This window comes from Carya illinoinensis, chromosome 8 (assembly GCF_018687715.1).
Source record: "Carya illinoinensis cultivar Pawnee chromosome 8, C.illinoinensisPawnee_v1, whole genome shotgun sequence".
Classification (NCBI taxonomy): domain Eukaryota; kingdom Viridiplantae; phylum Streptophyta; class Magnoliopsida; order Fagales; family Juglandaceae; genus Carya; species Carya illinoinensis.
This window is the reverse complement of record NC_056759.1, coordinates 7,091,885-7,113,649: the sequence shown is the minus strand read 5'-3', so window position 1 is coordinate 7,113,649 and position 21,765 is coordinate 7,091,885. Positions and strand designations below refer to the sequence as shown.

The following is a 21,765-nucleotide window of genomic DNA, read 5'->3' as shown; positions in this document are numbered from 1 at the left end:
GATTTCTGTAAATAGATTATTTGTTCGAACAGTTAATATTTTTCTTCGAACTAAAGTCGCTTACGAACTTTTTTGTTCGAACGGACTTGGTCAGATATGGTTATTGGTTCGAATTAACATTTCATGTTGTTCGAACAAAAATATTCCCATTCGAACTTGATTCTGAGACGACATTTTTTTGTCTCAGAAAAAATTTCCCGTTCGAACGGTTTCGACCGGTTCCGCCCAATTTCGTCCCTAAAAATACTTTTCAGAGACGAAAATTTTCGTCTCCGAAAACTTTCTGAGACAGCCTTTTTGAGACAAAATAGAGACGAAATTTTTTCGTCTCCCAAAACTTTTAGAGACGAAATTTCCATTTTTTGAGACAAAATTTTTTGTCTCAAAAAATCATATCTCTTGTAGTGTATGCTCATTAACCCTCTTTTTTTTGGTCTGTCCATCATTATACAGGGTTTTCTCGTATCTTTCTTCAAAGCTTATCCTGCATTTGATGCTCGAGTCTGGGTGTTTGGCCCTGAATTAGCTAGCTCTCAATAGTTCCGTTCTGTTGTGTGTTCCGTTGGGTGCGTTTCCTTTTCCTATAAATTGCCTCTCAGAAAACTGGTTCCGCGAGATGTTGCTGGATCTTGTTACTTGTTAGTTTATTTTTTGTCTCGCTGGAGTTGGTTGGGATGGGTCTTGACTCTTTGAGTGTTAAATAATATGATAGGATGGGTTTTCCTATGGATTTAATGTCTTGCTGGATTTGGTTGGGATGGGTTTTGAGAGTAAGAATTTAAAACCAATAAAAAAAATTTTGCAGAAACATAAACCTGCACAAGAACACAATACTCTGAACCACACGGGAGCATATTTTTAATAATGTGTATCACAAAACAGTACAAATATTTACTGAATCTGTATGCGTTCATGAGTTTTTATATGTTGGCTGTCTTTTGTGTGGGGGAATCTGTTATTGTTTACCAAATAGGTTTCAATACTCATATGTACTTGGCTTGGCTGTGCTCATTTGTTCCATCGACGGGTTTTGAATTTTTTCTGAATATGTTATTTTTTGCCAATCTGTTATAGTCAGTCAACATAACAAACTTGGAAAACTTTTCACCATTACTGTTCAAGAGTCAAAATGGCCTCAAAAAATTTTAGTTAAAAAAGAGCAAAAAGCAGAGGTACACATAAAGGAACACCTAACTGGAATTAATAATTCAATAGCCTCAAAATTGTTCAAGGGCAATACTAACCTTTACACAAGATAGGGTTGCTACCCGCACCCCCGGATGCGGCGGACGGGGGCACCCTTGTTCCAACCCCCATCCCCGCCCATGCGGGGGGGTCCACAAGATGTACAATCAAAGTGGGACGCATCTCAAGCGCGACGTTTACTAAGACGCCAAGAGTTAGGCTCATGATATCTGTCATAAAGCGGTTCAATTCTTTCCTGTCGTTTGCGCTTGCTCATCTTTGTAGGATCTGCCACTTTGAAGAACCTTGGTGCCAATTCAACAAGCCATTTTGGATCTATAACCGTGACCTCTCGCATGTACTCTTTTGTGGTCATAACCAGCTCATTGTAGATGACCCAGTCAGGTTGTCTCTGGAAAAGAGCACTGCTAGGATGGATATAAACTGGCTGATTCTCAACCAGGGTCCTATAACCCTCCTGTGGGTCCTTTCTAGCAGCATGGAAAAAGAATCCTGCAGTTATTGCCTTCCTTATCTTTGTAAAATTCCTTCCTGCGCTCATTACATCCAACTTATATCTGCAGTGCAGCATCAATTATCGTGTCAGAATTAACATATGACAAGCAAGCTCTACCCCAGGTGGCATTACTATAACTACAGACAATCGTTAAAAAGCAAGGATGCTGCTACATCAAAGAATCAGAAAGTATCTTTACACATCATTCACTGTTTGTGACTAACTAAATGGATTGAGAAAAAATCCTAGCAGCTAGCAAGTAATAGGGCTCATGAAAACTCAGATAAATTAGTCAGAAAGCAGTTATCCTAGCACCAATGATAGTAGAAAAATGTCACTTTAGGATGGAGAGCACATTTTAACTTCACTGATATACAAACTCAGATGACCGTTCATTGCTATCATAATTGCGTGGATACAACCAGGGTAGGAACAATTACTATTTTGCAACTAAGAAATGGAAGTCGGAACTGGAAGCAAAGCTAATGGCAGGAATCAATTCTAGAACTTAGATAGAGCAAAAGAAAATGGAAGACCATACTTGTCCATGATGGTGAGCAGCTGTTTCCTGACATCCTGAGCCCTCCTCAAAGACCTAGCCTGAACAAAGTTCTCAAAACACCATGGCCCAGAAAAGTTATTATTTTTCCAGGCATCATAAACTGTAAGTAACGTCAGATGGTCTCCCTCAGGCTGGAAAAACTTGGCTCTCTTCTGATCTGCATGGGCTTGTTTCTCCCGTGGCCTGTAGAAGATATTGCCCGTTTGAATCATTGCAATGATTGTCAAAATCTCATCACTGCATCCAAGGTCCACACTGGCGAGTAGCATCTTAGATAATGGTGGTTCAAGCGGAAATTCTGCCATTTTCCGGCCCAATTTAGTCAGAAGCCCCTCCTCATCAAGAGCTCCTATACTGTACAGCCGTTCCATGGCAGAAAGGAGCGCTTGTGGGGAAGGTGGGTCCATGAAATCAAAAGACAGAAGATCATTTATCCCCATAGCTTTCATAGTAAGCGTAGTCTGCCCTAGGTTAATCCTCTGGATTTCAGGAATTGAAGTAGGGGACATCTCATTGCGGTATGCACTCTCAGTATAGAGGCGATAACATTTCCCAGGCCCTGTACGCCCAGCACGCCCAGCTCGTTGCTTGGCCGATGCCTGTGAAATAGGAGTTATGACCAGTGAATCAAGCCCTTGCTTCGGATTATACACATTTTGCTTCGCAAACCCAGGATCAATTACGTAAAAAATCCCATCAATGGTCAAAGATGCCTCAGCAATATTTGTAGCCACTACCACTTTTCTCTTCCCTGGCGGGGCAGGGTCAAATATCCTCGATTGCATTTCACTAGGAAGTGCACTATACACTGGTAGAATAATCAATTCCGGAACATTTTCACCTAGCCCTTTCATCCTCTCATAAAGAGCTTGGCATGCAAAATCAATTTCCTCCTGACCAGTCAAGAAGAGAAGGACGTCTCCTTCAGGTTCCATCAAGTGGATCTGTAGCACGGTAATTAGGGATGCATCTAAGTAATCGCTTTCTGGCTGTTTCGTGTAGAGTATCTCCACAGGAAAAGTCCTACCAGGAATTGTAAATATATTACAGTTGAAGAAATACCCTGAAAACTTCTCTGCATCCAGTGTCGCAGAGGTGACGATCAAGCGTAGGTCAGGTCTCCGTTTCACTAGTTCTTTAAGTAATCCAAAAAGAACATCTGTATGCATTGTCCTCTCATGTGCTTCATCAAGCATAATAACAGAGTACTCAGAAAGGTTCTCGTCGATCAAAACTTCCCGAAGAAGCATGCCGTCTGTCATGTACTTGATGACAGTATCTGGACTAGTACAATCCTCAAAACGAATAGCATATCCAACTTCCTCACCCAACCGACAGCCAAACTCTTCAGCAACCCTCTTGGCCACGGACATGGCAGCCACCCTACGGGGCTGAGTACAACCAATTTTCCCTTTCGTAGTATATCCAGCTTCCGCAAGATATTGAGTTACCTGAGTTGTCTTACCCGAACCAGTCTCACCAATGACAACTAGGACCTGATTGTCATGCACAGCCTGGATGAGTTCTTTCTTTAGTTTGTAGATTGGCAAGGTTTGCCTTTGTTCCTGAAGGGAGAGCTTTGACCTCTGCCCAAAACTGATGGCTTTTCCATAAGCATCCTTCTTCCATTCAGGCATGTCATATGCGGATAAACCAACACCTCTAAGCTCCTGTGCTAGATGCCTCTCACCCATATCTGGCATAGGGTCTTCCCAAGGACGATTCAGATCCTTTGGAATAGAGTCGAGCATCGTACGCTGTTGCTGTTCTCGCACCTCTCTCCGCTCCTTTATCAGTGCAGACTGAAGCGCAGCTGCACGACCCAAAGACCCTTCTGGGTTCTTGAAAATCTTAACAGGTGACATATCCATCGAATACCGGCTCTGCCCTTGCAAGAATTCTGGCTCATCCTCGTTCAGTTCAATCTCAAGCTCCTCCTCAGCACCCTCTTCTTGATAAAGCACTCCATCTCCTTCCTCATCATACGTCGGGTAATCTGTAACACTCATAACACCCGAAGCAACCAACTGCTTAGCTTCCCATATCTCCGGTGAACTCATCCTCTTTAATGGTCTGCGTAAAGGCACACCATCGTCCTCCTCCACAATCCTGATCCCCGACAGACCCGTCCTCATCACTGGCCCCTCCCTTGACCCGCCGGACGGATTCGTCCTATTTGTATCGTCCTCCGAGCTCTTCTTCAACGGAAGCAAATCCTTACCAGTATTCTGATCAACATCCCTCATCGAAAGACTCAGCTTCTGACCCGTTACCGAAATCACCTTCACGTAAACTTCCTGATCCCGCTTCACCACATCCTTGGCATTAGAAATCCGCCGAGTCGCCATCTGTGAAACGTGTACTAAACCCTCCTTCCCCTTCAAATCATTCAATTGCACGAAGCAGCCCGTGTCCATCACTCTTGAAACCCTACCCTTGTAAACCTTATACAATTCGGGCTCATTGGACTGATACCGCCCATTGTGCTCGTCTCTACCTCCTCTCCGATAATCCTCCTTTCCACTATCATCCACATCTTCATCGTCTCTTCCATTCTTCTCGTGCCGATCCCTGTGCCTTTCCTTATTCCTGTAATCCCTTCTATCATCCTCATCACCATGGATATCCCTATCTCTATGCCTCTCGTCTCTATCATATCTATCCCTACGCCTATCTCTTCCATCTCTGCCACTGTCTCGGTCTCTGTCTCGATCTCGGTCCCTGTCTCTGCCTCTGTCCCGGTCTCTGCCCCGGCCTCGGTCCCGGTCCCGGTCCCGGTCTCTCCCTCTATGCCTATCTTCTTCCAAGGGTTCTTCCCTGTCTCTACGGCGCTCCTGGGCCTCCAATTCGATTTCCCTCTCGATCTCCTTAGCTCTATCCCTATTATCCGCAATCACCAGCGCCGAATACTTGGCCTTCTTATCATCCGGAGCGCTCTCTTTGTTCGATTCCTTATCGGACTTCGGTTTCGGAGGAAGAATAGCGTGTATTATCGTCAAAAGCGTACGTACAAAGTAATCGGGCATCTCGGCGCCGTTTTCCTTCAATTTCGCGTCAAATTCGTCCACGGTCTCGCAGTCCCGGCCCAATTCGGTGATGAATTCAGCAAGAACTTTGTCTCCAAACCCTAGATGCGTTTCCAGTTCCGAGCATACCTTGGATACGAGCGATAAGTATTCAAGCTTCTTCAGACCGTCGTCTTTGGGAGCGGGTGCCATTGGTGAAGATACAGAAGTAAGAGATTCAAGGAAGCAATAGAGCGATACTTGTGCGAGTTCTGGGAATTAGAGTTTACTGTTTTTGGGACTCTACCAGATAAGCAGAGGAAGACAGTACGTAATTGTTTAAGGTTTCCCCAACAGTTGTTCCCAAAATGCTTCTGAGCCCGCTAGGGATACCGCCGGGTTTTTTTTTTTTTTTTTTTTTTTTTTTTTTTTTTTTTTTTTTTATATATTTAAATAATGTTATAAATTTTTTTAAAAAATAAATATTAAAAATATAAATATAAAAAAAATAATTAAAAAAACACATCATACAATTAGCGTAACTGTAATGCTACCTTTATCCAGCAAGTGCTGCAGCCAAGCACTCACAGCACTGATATATTAGATTTATTTATAATAAAAATAATTTTATAATTTTATACAGTTAGTCATATTAAATTATAAAATTATTTTGAGATTTAAATATTTTTTCTTATTAGCAAAAAATAGTATCACATAACAAATAATGTTTTTAAGATAAATTTTCAGAAAATAATAAATATATATGTTTATAATTGAAAAATGATTTTTAAACAGATAAAAGAGATCCCTCCCGAGTAAACGATCAGCAATATATCATCACAAAATTTAACGCCACCACCGTGCCAAATACTGTATGTGTAAACCTAAATATAAGAAGAGAAGTATTTTGATTACAAATAGATTTTATAAAAATAATTTTATAAACTGATGTGATATTATATGATTTGTAAAATTATAAAATTATATTTATTATAAAGTAAATCTAACAAATTATATAAAATCACATCAATTTATAAAATTATTTTTATTTAATCTTTTTGTATCGTACAAGAGGCACATGATCGTCTACATGCAGACATCTTTACCAACAAAATTTCTGCTCCAACTATCATAGCTTTAGCCACCACAAGCTTTTACTATTTGCCATTCATAAAAAGAAATCTTTAAACTGGGGTGGCAACAAATATCCTTTAACCATCATCGTTGCTAAGAGAAATGTTAACTGCACTTAAAAAAAAAAAAATTCTTGACATTTCGATTATTAATACGTTAAAAGTTAAGAAATTTAAATTTTAAAAGAAAACTCACAAAATGAGTAAATAAAATTATAGGTCCAGTAATACTCTTAAAACAATCTTCATCTTATAAAAGAAACACAAGCTCACTGTTCCTGCCAGCAGCCCCAGAAATCTAAGCTATGTGACCACCGCCACAGCCATCAGTGATGAGCCTTAGCTTCAGCTTTCTGATGCGACTTTGCCTTTGCCTGACAGCAACGAGGGGAGAAAAATAAAACAGTAACTTCCATCATTTTTTTTAAAAGAATACTGTAGATAAAGAACTTCTGCCGACAGTGATAAAAACAAGATTGACATAAACCCAATCATGAGAACAAAGAGAAAATATTAGACTTATGCGGACTTGAATAGGTGTTCTTTAGCTCAGAAAGAGAGAAAAACATCACAACAAACCCCCTAAACTATTATCCTTTACAATCCAAACTACAAATTTCTGTAAACGCAAATGATCATGAAAGTTAGGCCTGCACAGTGACCCGGCCCGACCAGATTTGGGCATGATTTGACCCGACCCGGAGGTGAGTCAGCATCAACGCGATCCGATCTGACCTATGAATTCACGGGTCAGGTTGAGCCCGTTCTTCTTGCTTTCGATCATTTCATCTTCATAATTTGAGTTGCAGACCCACACTTTACAAACTCTGCCTCTCGCACATCGTCCGTCCCTCCTTTTCCTCTTCCTCCTACTCCTCCCCTCCCAAACTCACGCTCCCTCTGCAGGTACACCTTGAGATTGTCGACAACCTTCACCTCAGGAGGAAGCAGAAGCTTTGGGTGGAACCGGGATCTTGTTGGTTTGATCTGACATCGAAGCTAGTGCTTCGCATGATCGGATCTTTTTTTCTCTTTGCTTCTGATTTCTGAGAAGGATCCATTTTTTGGATTTTGTCTCCGATCTGTTTCTAGCATCCAAAATATTTTTTGGTTTTACTTTATTATCATTTTTCAGAGCTTATTTTGTCGATTTAGCGGCAACCAAACAGAGCACAAGACGAAACAAGCAAATGAGAGGCACTTACTCAAAACTTGCTCCGCCAAGAAGCTTCTAGACATGTCCTTGTAGAGCATCCTTCTAGGCAAATTTTTTGCCATCAGGGACACCGACTGGAAAAATATCTTAGATTGGCCCTCAGCACTGCCTCGATGATTAGCCCTCGCCAAGTGGGTCACTGGATCGTAGACGATGAAGCCGTTGTAGGAGAAAAAAATGGAGATCGTGCGAGCAATGAGATGGGTCTCTTCAGGGTATGCATGTGTCTTTTTCTGGCCAGATTAGCAGTGACGGAAAGTCTGCGGCGACGAAGAATGCCACTAGCTAGGGTTTCTACGGGCAGTGGGGTGAAGGAAACGGGTTCGACGAAGAACAACCCACTAATATCTCTTGACCCGATGAACCCGTTTTTGTTCAGATTGGACGGATCGGTTAGTAGGATGGATCAGGCTCAAGGCCCTTTATGCACAGCCCTAATGAAAGTATTAAATTGTAGTGCTAAATACCAAAATTGGAAGTTTAGAGGTATCAATGCAAAACGGATAATAGTTTGGAGTTAAGTATAATTTCCCACCAAAAAATTGTGTACTTTAGGAAGAATTTTTTTTTTTTTTTTTTTTTTAAATTCTACTTCATTACACTAAATAGATCATATCAGGTAAGTTGCCCACTACAAGATACAGTGCTTAGCAATAAAACTACAAGATAGACGTGAACTTAAAAATGTACCTTAGGAATATCCGGGACATTTTGCTGAGGCACATTGAATTCCATAAGATGAAAAATGGCACCAAGCCATTTACAATTTCATATATAAATACTGCAGTTATTTGGGTAAAAAACTTTGGCCCTATTCCATTGTATCCTCTCTTGAAATGGTACCTAAATAGACATTATGCGCATTCTACAAACAGAGCATTATTTTTTCGTAAATCTGTAAACAAAACATCATTAAAAGAAGGTTTTGACATCCAAAAGACCATATCCTCAATGAACAGACAGTTCTTTTGTCTTTCTCATCTTTTTTCATCCCTTTCCTCTTAAGAATCTGAGTACCTCATCCAGGCTTCACTAATCTTTGAAGTCTAACCCACTTGAATTGCTTCCATGTCCAATGGATATAAGAATTGGAAAATGATATCTATACTTACAATTTTATTCACATAAGCCGATGTGTAAACTATTAAAAATAATGAAAATTTTAAAATTTAAATTAAAAAAAAAGAAAAAAAAGACGAATGAGGTTGCTACTCGTATAATATTATGTGTAAAATTGTAGGTATGTATAGCACTACTCATAAGAATTATTGCCTTTTTATTTCATGAGATGAGATGTGAAATTGGGCAATGCTAATTTTTCAAATTTGAAATTTTCATCCTCAAATCATACCATTTTATATAATAATACATTATAATTTTCTTCCTTAAGCAACCAATTAAATTAGGACATTTTCGACTTACTCTTGACCAAATAAATAGGAAAATTTATAAAATTTAAACAAATAAGAATATTTTATTTTAGAGAGGAAAGAGGAAAAAAATCTATTTGGCAACTAGTGGGTAGAATTATTTGTAGGTTGGAAGACTAGTCGTCATAAGGGAAGAAGCAGATGACCTGAGTTTTAACATTAGTTTATGAACAGCTTTGAAAAGGATAAAAACAATATACATAGATTATAGGGGGCCTTCTAGTAATGAGCTCTAGCTGGCAAGTCAATCGAAAGACTCCATGTTACAAAGAGTTGGCTTACATATGGTGATATAAAAAACAATGAATGTGTCCTATGTAAAGAGTAGTACTATATGTACTTACAATTACAATTTTATGTACAACTCTCATTTTGTCAGTTTTCTTTTGGAATTCATATATGACATGCGGAGCAATAAGTTGTGTGTAAGTTTTTCTTAAATACAATAAACATGTTCTTATGTAATGAATAGATTAGATCGATTGAAATGAATAAATAAATAGATCTAATTCGTTCACTTTTTAACAAAACTCATCCAGTAATTTCTAGGTAAGCCCAACCCTATTATGAATTTCAGGTTGACTCTGCAATTCGAGAATAGATGCCAGGGGAATGAGGGCCATACCCGGGCCTGGGACCTAAAATGATGAATCAAAGTATAACATTTATAACCATCCACACACTGATGAGCAATAAGGATTCAATTATTATTTCAATCAAATAGACTCGACAGACCCAATGCCTCCATTTGCGAAGCAAGAGCAGCATGCTAGCAGTACAAAACAAGGCAAGGTTCAAAGTAATGTCTCACACTCTCACATGTGGGATTTTCTTGTCAAAATTAAAAGTACAGCAGATCAGACAACCACCTATAATGATCCCAGGCAAGATATACATCAGATGTGAAACTGTTACTGCTTCTTCTCTTCTGCTTTCCTCGGCTGAAAGAAAAGGCACATTGGTAGCATGAGAATGCAGATCATTATAAGTTGTATCATTTGCAAGCTACAAGCAGAAAGAAACAGACACAGAAACAAAAGACTCTCATCTGCTCATCCACAAACATGCACAAATACGCAACAAGCAAGAAACAGAAATAAAAGACTCTCCTCTGATATCTAAAGCTATACACATGCAGCAGACAAAAGAGGGTACAGAACTGCCAACAATAAAATGCACATAGAACAAAAACGAAAACAGAAGAACATGTGGACTTTCTGCATATGAAAGGGTCTATTGTTCTAGCGTTTAGTAAGCACCCAGCACGGACCAAGGCCTTCCGATATTGGTGTGTAGCGTTTACAAAAAACTATTTATGCAGTGAATTGAGGATAATCATGTAATTGTGCTATAATCATCAGAAGATCGTAACTACAATGCAGTTATAGTTAAACCAAACATCCTTTCTATTTAATCCAGAATGAAGTTTATCTAAAGTACAGGAAGAAAAGTCTTGCAATTAGCAGACATCACATACTATGATATGTAGCAAAAACTACAGCCAATGATTTGTAGGAAACTTTGATCAAATTCACGTCGGACATGTAAAGACATGATGCTCATCACTAATATTAATTTGAATACCTACAGAAGAATCCATGTGCGAAATCCTAGGGTGTCTTTCAATTTTGACAAAGTACATGGTTACTTCTCCCCTGATTACTTTTGCTACCTATTTCTCTCCTACAGACAAGTGATCACTTACCATGCGTTTCTCATTTTTGTGAAAACTCCTCTCTCCCCCCAAAAGACTCCTTCAACTCATTGGAGCAAAGGAGGAGCTCCCTCGCCCCTCTTGTAAATTAGAACACCCTACCCTACCCTCTCCTCTCCTTCCCTCTTCCTCCATCCCTTTCCCCTTTCCTCTCCTTTTTTTCCCTTTTTTTTTCCCTTCAGGCCAATGGAGGTTAAAATCTCTTTCAGTCCACCACTTACCCACACACACCCTACATGGAATCTTTGTAACTCCTTTGTCCACTGTTGGTTGACCAATGAAAGGGCCATTCCACTGTGACGGCCACACAGCACCCACTTGAAGCAGATTTGAGCTCCCATTTTGAAACCAACCTCTTTTAGCTGTCAGCCTGCCTACTTCCCTTTTTATTTTTCTTAATTTCTTTTATATTTTCCTTCTTTTCTGCTTTTTTTCAGGGACATTGAATACCAATCTATGACCATCAGCCGTCCTCTGCCACCTGTCAGAAATCTCTTGGTGATTGGCTCCACCAATTCACCAAAACCACATTCGCCTTTCAACAGGCATATTGTTTCCATGCGCCATTGTGCTCCACTGCAGATTGCTTACCATCTATTTTTGCTAGAAGATTCGTGCTCCTACCTACAAAGATGGGAATGGAAGTTCAACAGCAACCGCCTCAATTTGGTTTTCTGCAGGGTGCACCTTATCAAAATATAACTCTCAACTGCCTCAAGAATTGCTCCAATGGTTATATTTTTGAACGATGAAATGGCCAAGAAACATGGAATGGGCTCCAATGACCCTTTTTTCTTTTTAATTATTATTATTATTATTATTATTATTATTATTATTATTATTATTATTATTTATTTTTAAATTTCTTTGCTCTATATTGGCTGCATTGGGGTGTTTGTTGGGGTCCCCATCCCCCACCATTGTACTTGATACCATTTTAGTATATTGCAATCTTGATCAGATTAAAAACACTTACCATGGGTTTCGGGAGTACTTGGCCATGCCCAGCACACTGGCCATCTCCATAAATTAGAAAGAACAACAATTCTAACGGTGAAGGCATGGCTCAGTTTTAGAGAGTAGGGGAGAGACTAATAAGATTAAGAAAATAATATTCCGCAAATAGCATCAACAAAGAAAAGCGAGACAGGAGCTTTATAAATGAAATGAAAATAGCAAATATTTTTACAACAGTCCCAGAACGATAAACGCCTGATAAAAATGATTTAATATATACACTAGAGGTAACTAATAAATGAAGAATATGGAAAAAAAATGAAAACAACCAATTCAGCGCCCATCTATCCCTAGTTTCAGAAATAAAACCCATACGTATCAAACGTTCGACCAAATGCCTCGACCACACACCTAAATAGAAACAAAAATAGAAGACAACCGACACATCTATGCAGCAAGATAGAACATGCACGCACCTTAGTACCCGGCGCGTGTTGGTATAGCTCCTCCTCAGGGATGATAACGGGCCAGGCCTCGCCAGCTTCACGGAACATTTGCTCGGTCTCGAGGAGCTGACCCTTTTCGAGAATCATATTCCTTATAGTCTGGGCCGGCGTGGCTGTGGCATCGAAGACCTCTTCGACCCCGTTGACGAAGGCGACGGTGATCTGGGGCGGGTGGTCGTCGGTTCGGCGCTTCACCTGGATTTGACAAGCGGGGTTGGACTCTTTGGCCTTGCGTGCATTGCACTGCGCCAAGAACTCCATGCACGAGGCTGTACGTGGGTCCAAGGCATTAAACTCGATACGAACCCTTGAGAGGAACTTCAACATTACTGCAGTCTTTTTGTCTCTCTCACTCTGTGCTCAAAGATTGGTGGAGTCAATGAACTCGATCCAAGCTCGCCGCACTTATATTTGGGAAATGCTACACAACCTCTCAACACTCCACACTCCACTTTTTTTTAATTTTTTAATTTTTTTAATATTTTTTTTTTGAATTTATTCTTTTTAAATTAATTTAATTCTTTTATTCATTATTTATATATTAAATATTTAATAAAAATTAAAATAATAAAAATTAAAAAAAATGTAAAATATGGAGTGTTGAGAGATTGTAAAGATTTTTTCCTTATATTTTCATCTCGTTGTTTCGCATGCCCAGCCCACATCGGAAAAATAAAGTTTTGCTACACAATAAACACGCTCGTGGGATAGAAATCACATTTGCAATTATATAACGTGTAAACCTCCTACAATCATTTTAAAAAACACGAATAGATATAAAATTATTAATTTTTATTATAAATTTTACTATTTTTTTTTTAAATATACGACACTTACACAACCTACAACTATACGTAATATTACTCTTGTTATTACCCATCCAACACGCCTAGAATCTTTTTTTTGTTTTTTTTCTAGCACCCAAGACACCTAGGATTTTTTTTTCTTGAAAAAAATGTTACACTACGTAGCAAATTACTGATGCAGAAACATTATTAATTTGTATAATAATTGTATTAAATCAAACAACAAATGGTGGGTGTACACATTTAACAAAAAAGTCTTCAGCTCATCGAAGTTTACATCTAATTTGAATCACAAATGATTAAAGGAAGAGAAATTGCTATTGCATTAACTAATGAGTTAAATATAAAATTAGTCCCTATGATTTTTATCGGAGGGACCAATTTGATTAATCTTAGCACAAGGAGAAAGCTCAATTCGTAGTGTTTAACCTTTAACTAATATCCGTGAAGATTATCAGATCAAACCATCCCCACCAGAATTTCAAACAACTCTCAATGTTTCACGCAACAAAGGGTAGAGTAATAAAAAGGTAAACAATTTGATGATAAAACCAAGCCAAAAGAGAACGAAGATATTGAAAGCTGCAGTAAGCCTTTCCATCTGGAGAAATGTACATTCAGTAGTAGCAAGGCTAACTGCTGATCTCCCTATTCAGTTTCATTCTCTTTGCACTTTGCGTCTCCGGCACACTACTCCCCCGCTGCTGGAACGATGTATCATGCTGATATGCACAGTTGGCTCCATTCCGACATCCTCTTGAACTATTAAAATATATGCAAGGTTTCATAATTCTAGGCCTCAGATCTCTCGATTTGTGGTTATTTGTCAATTCCTGGTTTGCTCCCGACTGGTGACTGTGACGGTTACCATATTGTGGAAGGGCTTCTGGTCTTTCTTCCCCATGTTGTTGAATCAAGCTCTTGTAATAGTTGATGTCCTTTGCAGGAGGAGCTCCGACAGGGGGTGGAGCAGAAACTGGTACAACTGGGGGTGGAGAAATTGGTGGATTTGGATGTTGTACTCCAACCCCATTTGGCTTAGGGTAGAATGGTCCACCTAATACGGTAGCTGATGAGGGTGTACCAGTTACTCTCCGATTAATGGGTACGGGATGTTGATCCGATGAAGCCACCGGAGGTGAACTAGCCTTGGGTAAATCCTGTGTATTGGTGGCCATTCCATAATCTGTAACCAATTTCTCAATCATTTTTGGGTTGCTTAGAATTGTAATGAGCAATTCAGGGTCAATCAAGTTTCCATGCTCATTGGTCTTCCCAATTGCATTTATGGCAGCAGATGCAGATGCTACAACATCAGGTTGTGCACCAACGACCATTGCAGCAGGTGGCTTCTGGACTGGAGGGTTTGCAATGGTAGGTAAACTACCTTGAGACGGAGATGGAATTCCAGGAGCCAATAGCAGTGACTGATGGCTTATTGGAACATTAAATGGTACAACAGAATCAGGTGATATATCTACCGCCACATCTTCATCCTCAATAGGAGTAAGAGGTATCAAAAGAGTTTGCTCATCTTTGTGCATCAAGTCTTCTGTATCTACTGAAACAGAAGGGCTGTATGGAGCATGGAAGATCGTTCAGTTCAAGTAAGACTATAACCGAAGAACAAAAGCCTTAGGAAGGAAGAAGTATCATACTTAGGAGGAATCGCAGAGGGGCGAGGATAAACAGCTTCGAGTACTCTCATCTCCCTCTGACTTTGAACCTCACTCTCCTTGCTTTCTTCCCCAGCAACCACTTGCCAAGTGAAATCCAGCACAAACTATAGAAATCAAAACATAACAGAGAAACATTAAACAGGCAAAGGAATGAACCGAAACGAAGCTTGCATAATGCATCTTCGGTGGCATAATTCAATTTAAGAGTACCTGAGAAGGAGATCTCCATTTGATGAGATGAATTTGGGACAGCTTAATCTGCAGCTGTTTATCAGGATGAGATCCTTCAAAGCCAGGGGGCAGGTTACCATCAGACCCTGGTCCTGTTGAATGCAAAACCAATGACGTCTTTGCTTGGAGGTGATCTTGAGCACCCAGCCCAACTTGTGTAGGTGACTCCTCTGATAGGAACAGCCTGACCTGTTCAATAGCAATATCATTATAAATATGATCGTATCATAAGATGCTTGGTCCTCATTAAATTTCACACAAGCAACTACAACTTTGGTACACAAGCAAATGGTAAGCTAAACATACTTCCATACCAAAACTACTTCATCTCCTTCCTTGTTTCCAATCTATATTTGACTAGGGGTCAAATAAAATTTGTAAAAGCAAAACAAAAAATCAAGGAGTACACAAATGGAGAAGAAAGATTTCAAAGGTAGTCTACCAAATCTATGCATAAGATGAGTTTACAATCATGATGCTCATTTCAATATGTCCATTTTGACTGATTCTAATCCAGAAAGATAAAGATCCTTGCCAGGACTATTGAAAATGGCAATTCCTGTGCATTTCACCCAAAAGTCATTTATGTTGAGGGATTTCCCTATGAACACTAATATACCAGTTAACACCTACTTGTCTAGGCCCTGGAGGAGTTGAAACAGAAGATGGGTTCAGAGAGGAACTAAAGCTGTGCATGTCCATGGTTTGGAGGATAGTTTTTTTTTTTTTTTTTTGAGAGAATGGTTTGGAGGTATCATTCGAGACTACCACTAGAAAAGATTTTAGGAATCAGCTTGGCCCCACACCCTACTGGGACTGCAGGCAATCTTTCAACTCTCAAACCCTAGATAATTGCCTGCTAAAGGAAAAGAAGAATCTAAAGTATTCTTTAGAGTTCCCGGAGAAGAAATATCATGGAACATATGATTTTCCTCGCTTAAATTTCAAACAACCAACCAAATATCCAATCTCCTCCACCATGGTTCAGATTTTCCTTACGAAAGTTATAGAACCAAGCCAAAACTAACTTCAAAATCCCCTACTCCTCAAAGAAAAATAGGACGGAAATATATATGGCCTTCTAGCCAATTCCAATAGGTAAACAAAATAAAATCATAGACGATCATTTGGTCACTTCGACCCCGGTAAACAATGTAGCTGTTCAAATGAATTCCAGACGTGCTGAAACAGGATTTACTGGAAAACATGGTGACCATTAAATTTTAGACTCGTACAGCAATATTGGCATTGCCATCAATGGCAAAAATTTGCTCATCAACAAGGGCTCATCCTCTATTAGCAACAGGGGGAACCTTTCAAATTAATGAATCTGATGCCAGAGCTCTTTAAAAAGCCTCTGATCTGACCCTGCACGTTTGAGACACTCTGGAAAGAAAACATTCATCTAAATGGCTGGCCAACCAAGGACTTCAGTCACCTCTCAGTCTGGTTCTTCGGCATTCCCTAACCATGTGTGGAGGGGACGTGAATTGACCCTCCAATGTCAAAAATGGCTGAAGTCTTGGGCCAAGCCTCCTTTTCAAAAAAGAAAGAAAGAGAGACAATTTTAGAGGGGAAAAATAAGAAAGTACTGCTAAGTTGCACCACTCCATACCAAGGCATCAGCATGGATACATTGAAACTTTGGCAACAGAACTAAAGGAATAGCAGATCCACTGATTCTTCAACCTTTAGAACTCGCAACAAAAACATTCATATTCAAAACCAAGGCTCAAAGAACTTCATAAAAGTAAATCTCAGTAAAACTAACCATCTACTATCCATCACAAATTGCCTGGGAAATTCTTCATCCACACCCCCCCCCCCCCCTAAAAAAAAAAAAGAAGAAGAAACAAAAGAAGACAGATAGAAATTGGAGAAGTAGCACAGTACTTGATGCATGTATGTCCAATGAGACAAAATATGACTCTGAGATAAATGAAAGATCACTCACAGGGAAACTTTAGCTTAGATCCTTCCCTGATAATCTTAGGACTCGTCAAAATGACACCAACAACCAAAACAAAAGGCATCCTTAACATAAATATTAAAAAACAAAGGATAAGCATTGAAAAGCAACTATCCTGATTAGGTATTGAAACAAAACAAAGCAAGAAGTAAACAATAGTACAAAATTCCACTAAAGCATGATGAAATCCAGCTTATAGACATTTATATATCACCCAATTAATACCATAAGGAAAGTGTACCGTAGTACAGATCTTTCATTCACTTAAAGGAATGAACTATTATTGGAGGAGATGGCTACTAGTTAAATTGAACATAAAACCTCTAAGCATCTGGAGATCAAGCAGTATTATAAGTTCTTCAGAACCTTTTTCTGCACTAACATTTCCCAAAAGCTCTTGGTTCCTGACCATGAAATATACCTAGTATATACATTTTTAAGGTATTTTAAAAATCCCACATCAAAATTACCAGAAAACAGAAGTAAAAAACAAAAAATGCAGCAACTGTTGCAACATGGTATGTATTTCGCTTCTCACAGCTGCTTCTAATTCAAACACCATGACTAACTGAGGTATGATTTTGATATAGCACAGACCCCTTCCCATGCAAAATTTACAAATGACTTCTTATGAAATACAAACGAACCGCTTTCCATGGCAGTTTTTCTCCAAGTCGTCCAAGTAATTGATCCTTAGAGGAATCATAAGCATGAACTTCCTTTTCATTCTAGGTCATGTGAAGGGGCATATACTTCAAACAAGGCCTTTCTTCAACATCTTTGGGATTCATTTTAACTGTCTTGTGCCATTAGGATCTATCAAAAGTAATATTCACTGTTTACTAAAAGGCATCCCCGTTCTTATTTTGATAAGTAATATAATTCCCATTAGCAAAGGGCAGAAGTTCAAACAATCAAAAAAAAATTTATGATCTGCTTCCATGTGTAGAGGGAATCTAGAACATTTTGTTTCAGCTCTACCACTGAGATTCTCTATCTTCAAAGGTTCATGCATTTATTTCCCTTCACATGCATCATACTGAACATATTGAACCAAAAACTTCCAGCATGTAACAAATCCACTCCTGCTCCCCCCCCCAACAAAAAAAAAAAAAAAATCAACAACTCTCTCACCTTTCTAGGCATAACATGCATTTAGTTCCCTTCACATGCATCATATGCATCATACTGAACGTATTGGACCAAAAGCTTCCAGCATGTAACAAATCCACTCCTGTCCCCCCCCCCCCCCCCCCCCCCCCCCCCAAAACAAATAACAAAAAAAAAACCATCAACAACTCTCTAGGCATAACCAAGTCAACACCTAAAAAGAAATTAAAGAAAAGCTCCATAACTCTTGATGGACTCCCCACTCTCATAACACATAAAACACCAGCCCACTACAATGGCAATCCGCTACCCCAGATTCTCCAATGGCAATACCTCTCCCAAAGCTGCCATCCACACAAAAAACGTCACTCTTAAAGAGACCCTCACCCTCCAAATACTCTTCCAAGGACACTGGGAGCCCATAGGTAAAGATAAACCTAATAATATGATTTCACGTCAGACTTGAGTCTTTTGGAAGGGATCCTATCACACATTTTTTTCAACTTTTCTTGCACAGCACATATTAGAAATAAAATAATATAAACGTCCTCCAATCATCTTTTATTTTTTTTTTTCTGAGCTGAAACTACTATGTCCACTGCTATTTGTATAGAGGGGATCAGAAAAAAAAAAAAAAAAAAAAATCTATCATGATCTGCTACCATGGTGATGATTGGCAGCATAACTGGGTACATTTAAGGCACTTCCTATCCAGGTTTTACAGTTAGCAAGTTGCTTATTATCTGAAACATTCAAGGCATTTACTCCTCGAAGTTCCCTATTCCGTTGACTCAGCAAACTGCTTTCTCCTTCTACTTCCAGATACGTTTTGTGTCAGCAACAAAAAGAATGAGCTTGGTGTAGATGTAATAAATTTGCAGTACTAAGGGTAGAGGAAAAGAGGGATTCAAAGAAGGAACTGGCCTTGAACCGTGAGTCTATACCCTAGATAATACATGAAAGATAGGACTTTAAGCTATTAGAAAGATTTCTCTCCACAGAACTGTCGTACTCGAAACTTAATCCCCAATACCAAATTCCCAGCGATCTTTCAGCTCTACTCATACCAGTGAATTACTTCAAAGTAATTTACTCAAAATATCACCTGTATATGGAAAGCAATGTCATTAATTTTCAGCATTTGGCCAGAAAATATGCATGTTATTTACACAAATTCCAGCCAACTGCTCCATGGTTTCACAAAATTTCCCTCTTTTTGTCGTTTTGACATTTAAGTGTGCTTCTGTACTCAAAATGCAATACATTGGATACAGAGTTATGTGAAATTTGCATTTATCCTTTTTTTTTTTTTTAAAGGTCAGAATTTTTTCTTCAAATGCCAAAAAAGGTTACCAAGAGCAGTAAAAAGATATTCTTCAGAACAACATCGACAAAGAAACAGACATGGCAAAGAATGACAAACAAGTTCCTTTATCAGAAAAACTAAGTTAGATAAAAAAACAAAAAAAAATCCCACTAAAATTACATAAATTAGAGCTCAAATAAGGGAATGTTGAATTACATCAATATTCATTTTGTTACACAAAAATTAGGTTTTCGGATTTCAACCCGGTTATCTGAATTTTGAAATGCAGTTTTTACCTGACAAAGGTTTACATCTGAAGCCCATGCAACCCTTTTCGATTTGTGCAATCCCCGCATAGTTTACAGACTCAAAAATTTCCCCAACTTCTTTTCTCCGCTCTGATTTCCAATATATGTTTATGATAGGTTTCAAATTGGGTTCGATCACAGAGTTCAGAGTAAGAAGCCCAACTCTCAGATTTGAATCCCTAGCCTACTGTATCAAAGACCTTTAAATCACTTACCACTTCTAAAGAACCCTAATTGTACGAAATATACAAGACTGCGCAGAGGCACGGGGACCGATGGAGATCTTATAGTAATAAAATCTCAAGACTAACAGAGAAGTAGTCCATGGAAAGAAGTCCATAGAAAACCTGCATCCTGTGGATTTGCTTTCGTCGTTTTGTACATTTTCCTTCCTTTAACTCTGTCCCAGTCAGTGCTCGCACACGAGCTGCCGAAGCGCGTGAAGTAACACTTTGACTTGATACAATGTGTCAGTAAAGTTTATTTTTAATTTAAAATAGATCTAATACATATGAATCTATGTATTTGTGTCAGTAATAATTCTCTAGTTATAATTTTGGAAGTACATCTCATCTCTATCTCAAAATTTCATATAATTCTCTTTTAAAACATCACTTAAATATAAATTAATTTTTTAATTTCAAAATTTTAGACATTTTTTATCTAATCATGCTATTTATATAATTCTCATTTTATCTAGTTATCTAAATATATCCTTAATTATAAGGAGTTTATGCTTTATTTTTTATACACTTTCTAAAAAAGATTGTAAAGATATTAGATTCAAACAAAAAAAAAAAAAAATACTAATATTCACAAACTCTAATACATATGGACATTTGATCTGTGGTTGGTAGTTAGTTCTAGATAATATGAAAATGGCATCCAAAATATTTTGTTGATGCTCTAAAAATCACACATTTCAAAAGAAGAAAAAGAGTCATTCCTTACCCACTGAGGCGTTGTAGGCCTTGCACGGTGTGGTCGGGATGACACATACAGTGTCGGCACGTACATTCATAATGATAAAAGGAAATAAATACAAAAAAAAATATAAAAAATAAACACATATATTTATTAGTTCTACGTATTGCCTACATCCACATACGTTTAAGGAGAAGGAATTCATAATGATATTCTTATTGAAGTATCTCATTCATCAATGTATAAGGTGATTTAGATACATTTACCCCCTAACAGCCTCCTACCTATCTCCTAATCCCCTGCCCCCATGCCTCCCTAAAAGCCTCCTACCCATCTCCTGGACCCCTACTCCCATGCCTCATCACCCCTCTTGTCCTCTAGCACCCAGCCAGGTGGATTGAGCTTGGTCCATTGGCCTGAGATCTTACCCCCTCAACACTCTCCATCCTGTAAGTGGAAATAATGCATAGAGGGGTCATCGACCAAGAGTCTTGCTAATATTCCAAGTGGGAGAACGCTTTGATCCCAAAGTTTAGCATAAGGAGATTTTCTTTTTCCATTGTCTATGCTTGCACATCCATGGTTATCAACAATTTATTTATCTCTCGTGTTGCATTTGAATGGTAAGATTTAAAAACAGGATTTTTGAATTTGAATCTTTATTTAAAATAATATGTTAAAATTTGAATTTGGTTTTGTGTAACAAAGCCAAACAAGATTTTGAACACTCTAAAATCTTGAATTCTTAAATCTAAATGCAAATTTTTCTATTCAAACGCAACCATAAAATGCTTGTTATCAAGCTCTGAAGTCCCTCCCTTGAAGCTTGATTGTGGGGAGTGTCCCTCGAAGTCTTGGGAGAAGTAGGTCTTCATGTTTGTTCTCAACTTTTAGCACAATCTGTAAGGATGGTAAGTATTGAATTAGGCCAGCATTGACTAATCTGTATTCCTGAAGTTTTCGAAAGAATTGCAGAGCAAAAGCAATCCCATATTCTCCCCAGTTAACAATACTTCAACTCAGGCACAGGTGGCCCAAATATGGGGGTTACATATTCTTGTTACGTCATATTTCTTACAGAAAGTTCTGAGTATATATTTCTTGCAGAAGTCTGAAGGAGAAACTGTAAGCTAGGACCGGCATTTTTTGTCCAGATTATACTATCCAAAAATAAAATAGTAAAGATATTTGTAATCCTAAAATGTGC

General features: G+C 38.6%; 3 protein-coding genes across 3 annotated transcripts; all 3 read right to left on the bottom strand.

Moving 5' to 3' along the window:
* Window positions 1–1,179: 1,179 nt before the first annotated feature.
* Window positions 1,180–5,642, bottom strand: LOC122318426 (probable pre-mRNA-splicing factor ATP-dependent RNA helicase DEAH5). The gene is made up of 2 exons (XM_043135756.1): window positions 2,244–5,642; window positions 1,180–1,763 (listed from the first exon to the last, which is right to left on the bottom strand). The coding sequence occupies exons 1-2, from the start codon at window positions 5,480–5,482 to the stop codon at window positions 1,370–1,372; spliced, it is 3,633 nt and encodes a 1,210-aa protein (XP_042991690.1). The 5' UTR covers window positions 5,483–5,642; the 3' UTR covers window positions 1,180–1,369.
* A 4,092-nt stretch (window positions 5,643–9,734) lies between these two features.
* On the bottom strand, window positions 9,735–12,630 carry LOC122318032. Its single transcript, XM_043135157.1, has 2 exons — window positions 12,196–12,630; window positions 9,735–9,989 (listed from the first exon to the last, which is right to left on the bottom strand). Exons 1-2 carry the CDS (start codon window positions 12,550–12,552, stop codon window positions 9,960–9,962), a joined length of 387 nt encoding a protein of 128 aa, XP_042991091.1. The 5' UTR covers window positions 12,553–12,630; the 3' UTR covers window positions 9,735–9,959.
* Window positions 12,631–13,330: 700 nt separating this feature from the next.
* LOC122318870 (zinc finger CCCH domain-containing protein 6-like) lies at window positions 13,331–20,010 on the bottom strand. The gene is made up of 4 exons (XM_043136580.1): window positions 19,623–20,010; window positions 14,921–15,130; window positions 14,690–14,814; window positions 13,331–14,606 (listed from the first exon to the last, which is right to left on the bottom strand). Exons 1-4 carry the CDS (start codon window positions 19,680–19,682, stop codon window positions 13,664–13,666), a joined length of 1,338 nt encoding a protein of 445 aa, XP_042992514.1. The 5' UTR covers window positions 19,683–20,010; the 3' UTR covers window positions 13,331–13,663.
* Window positions 20,011–21,765: the final 1,755 nt, after the last annotated feature.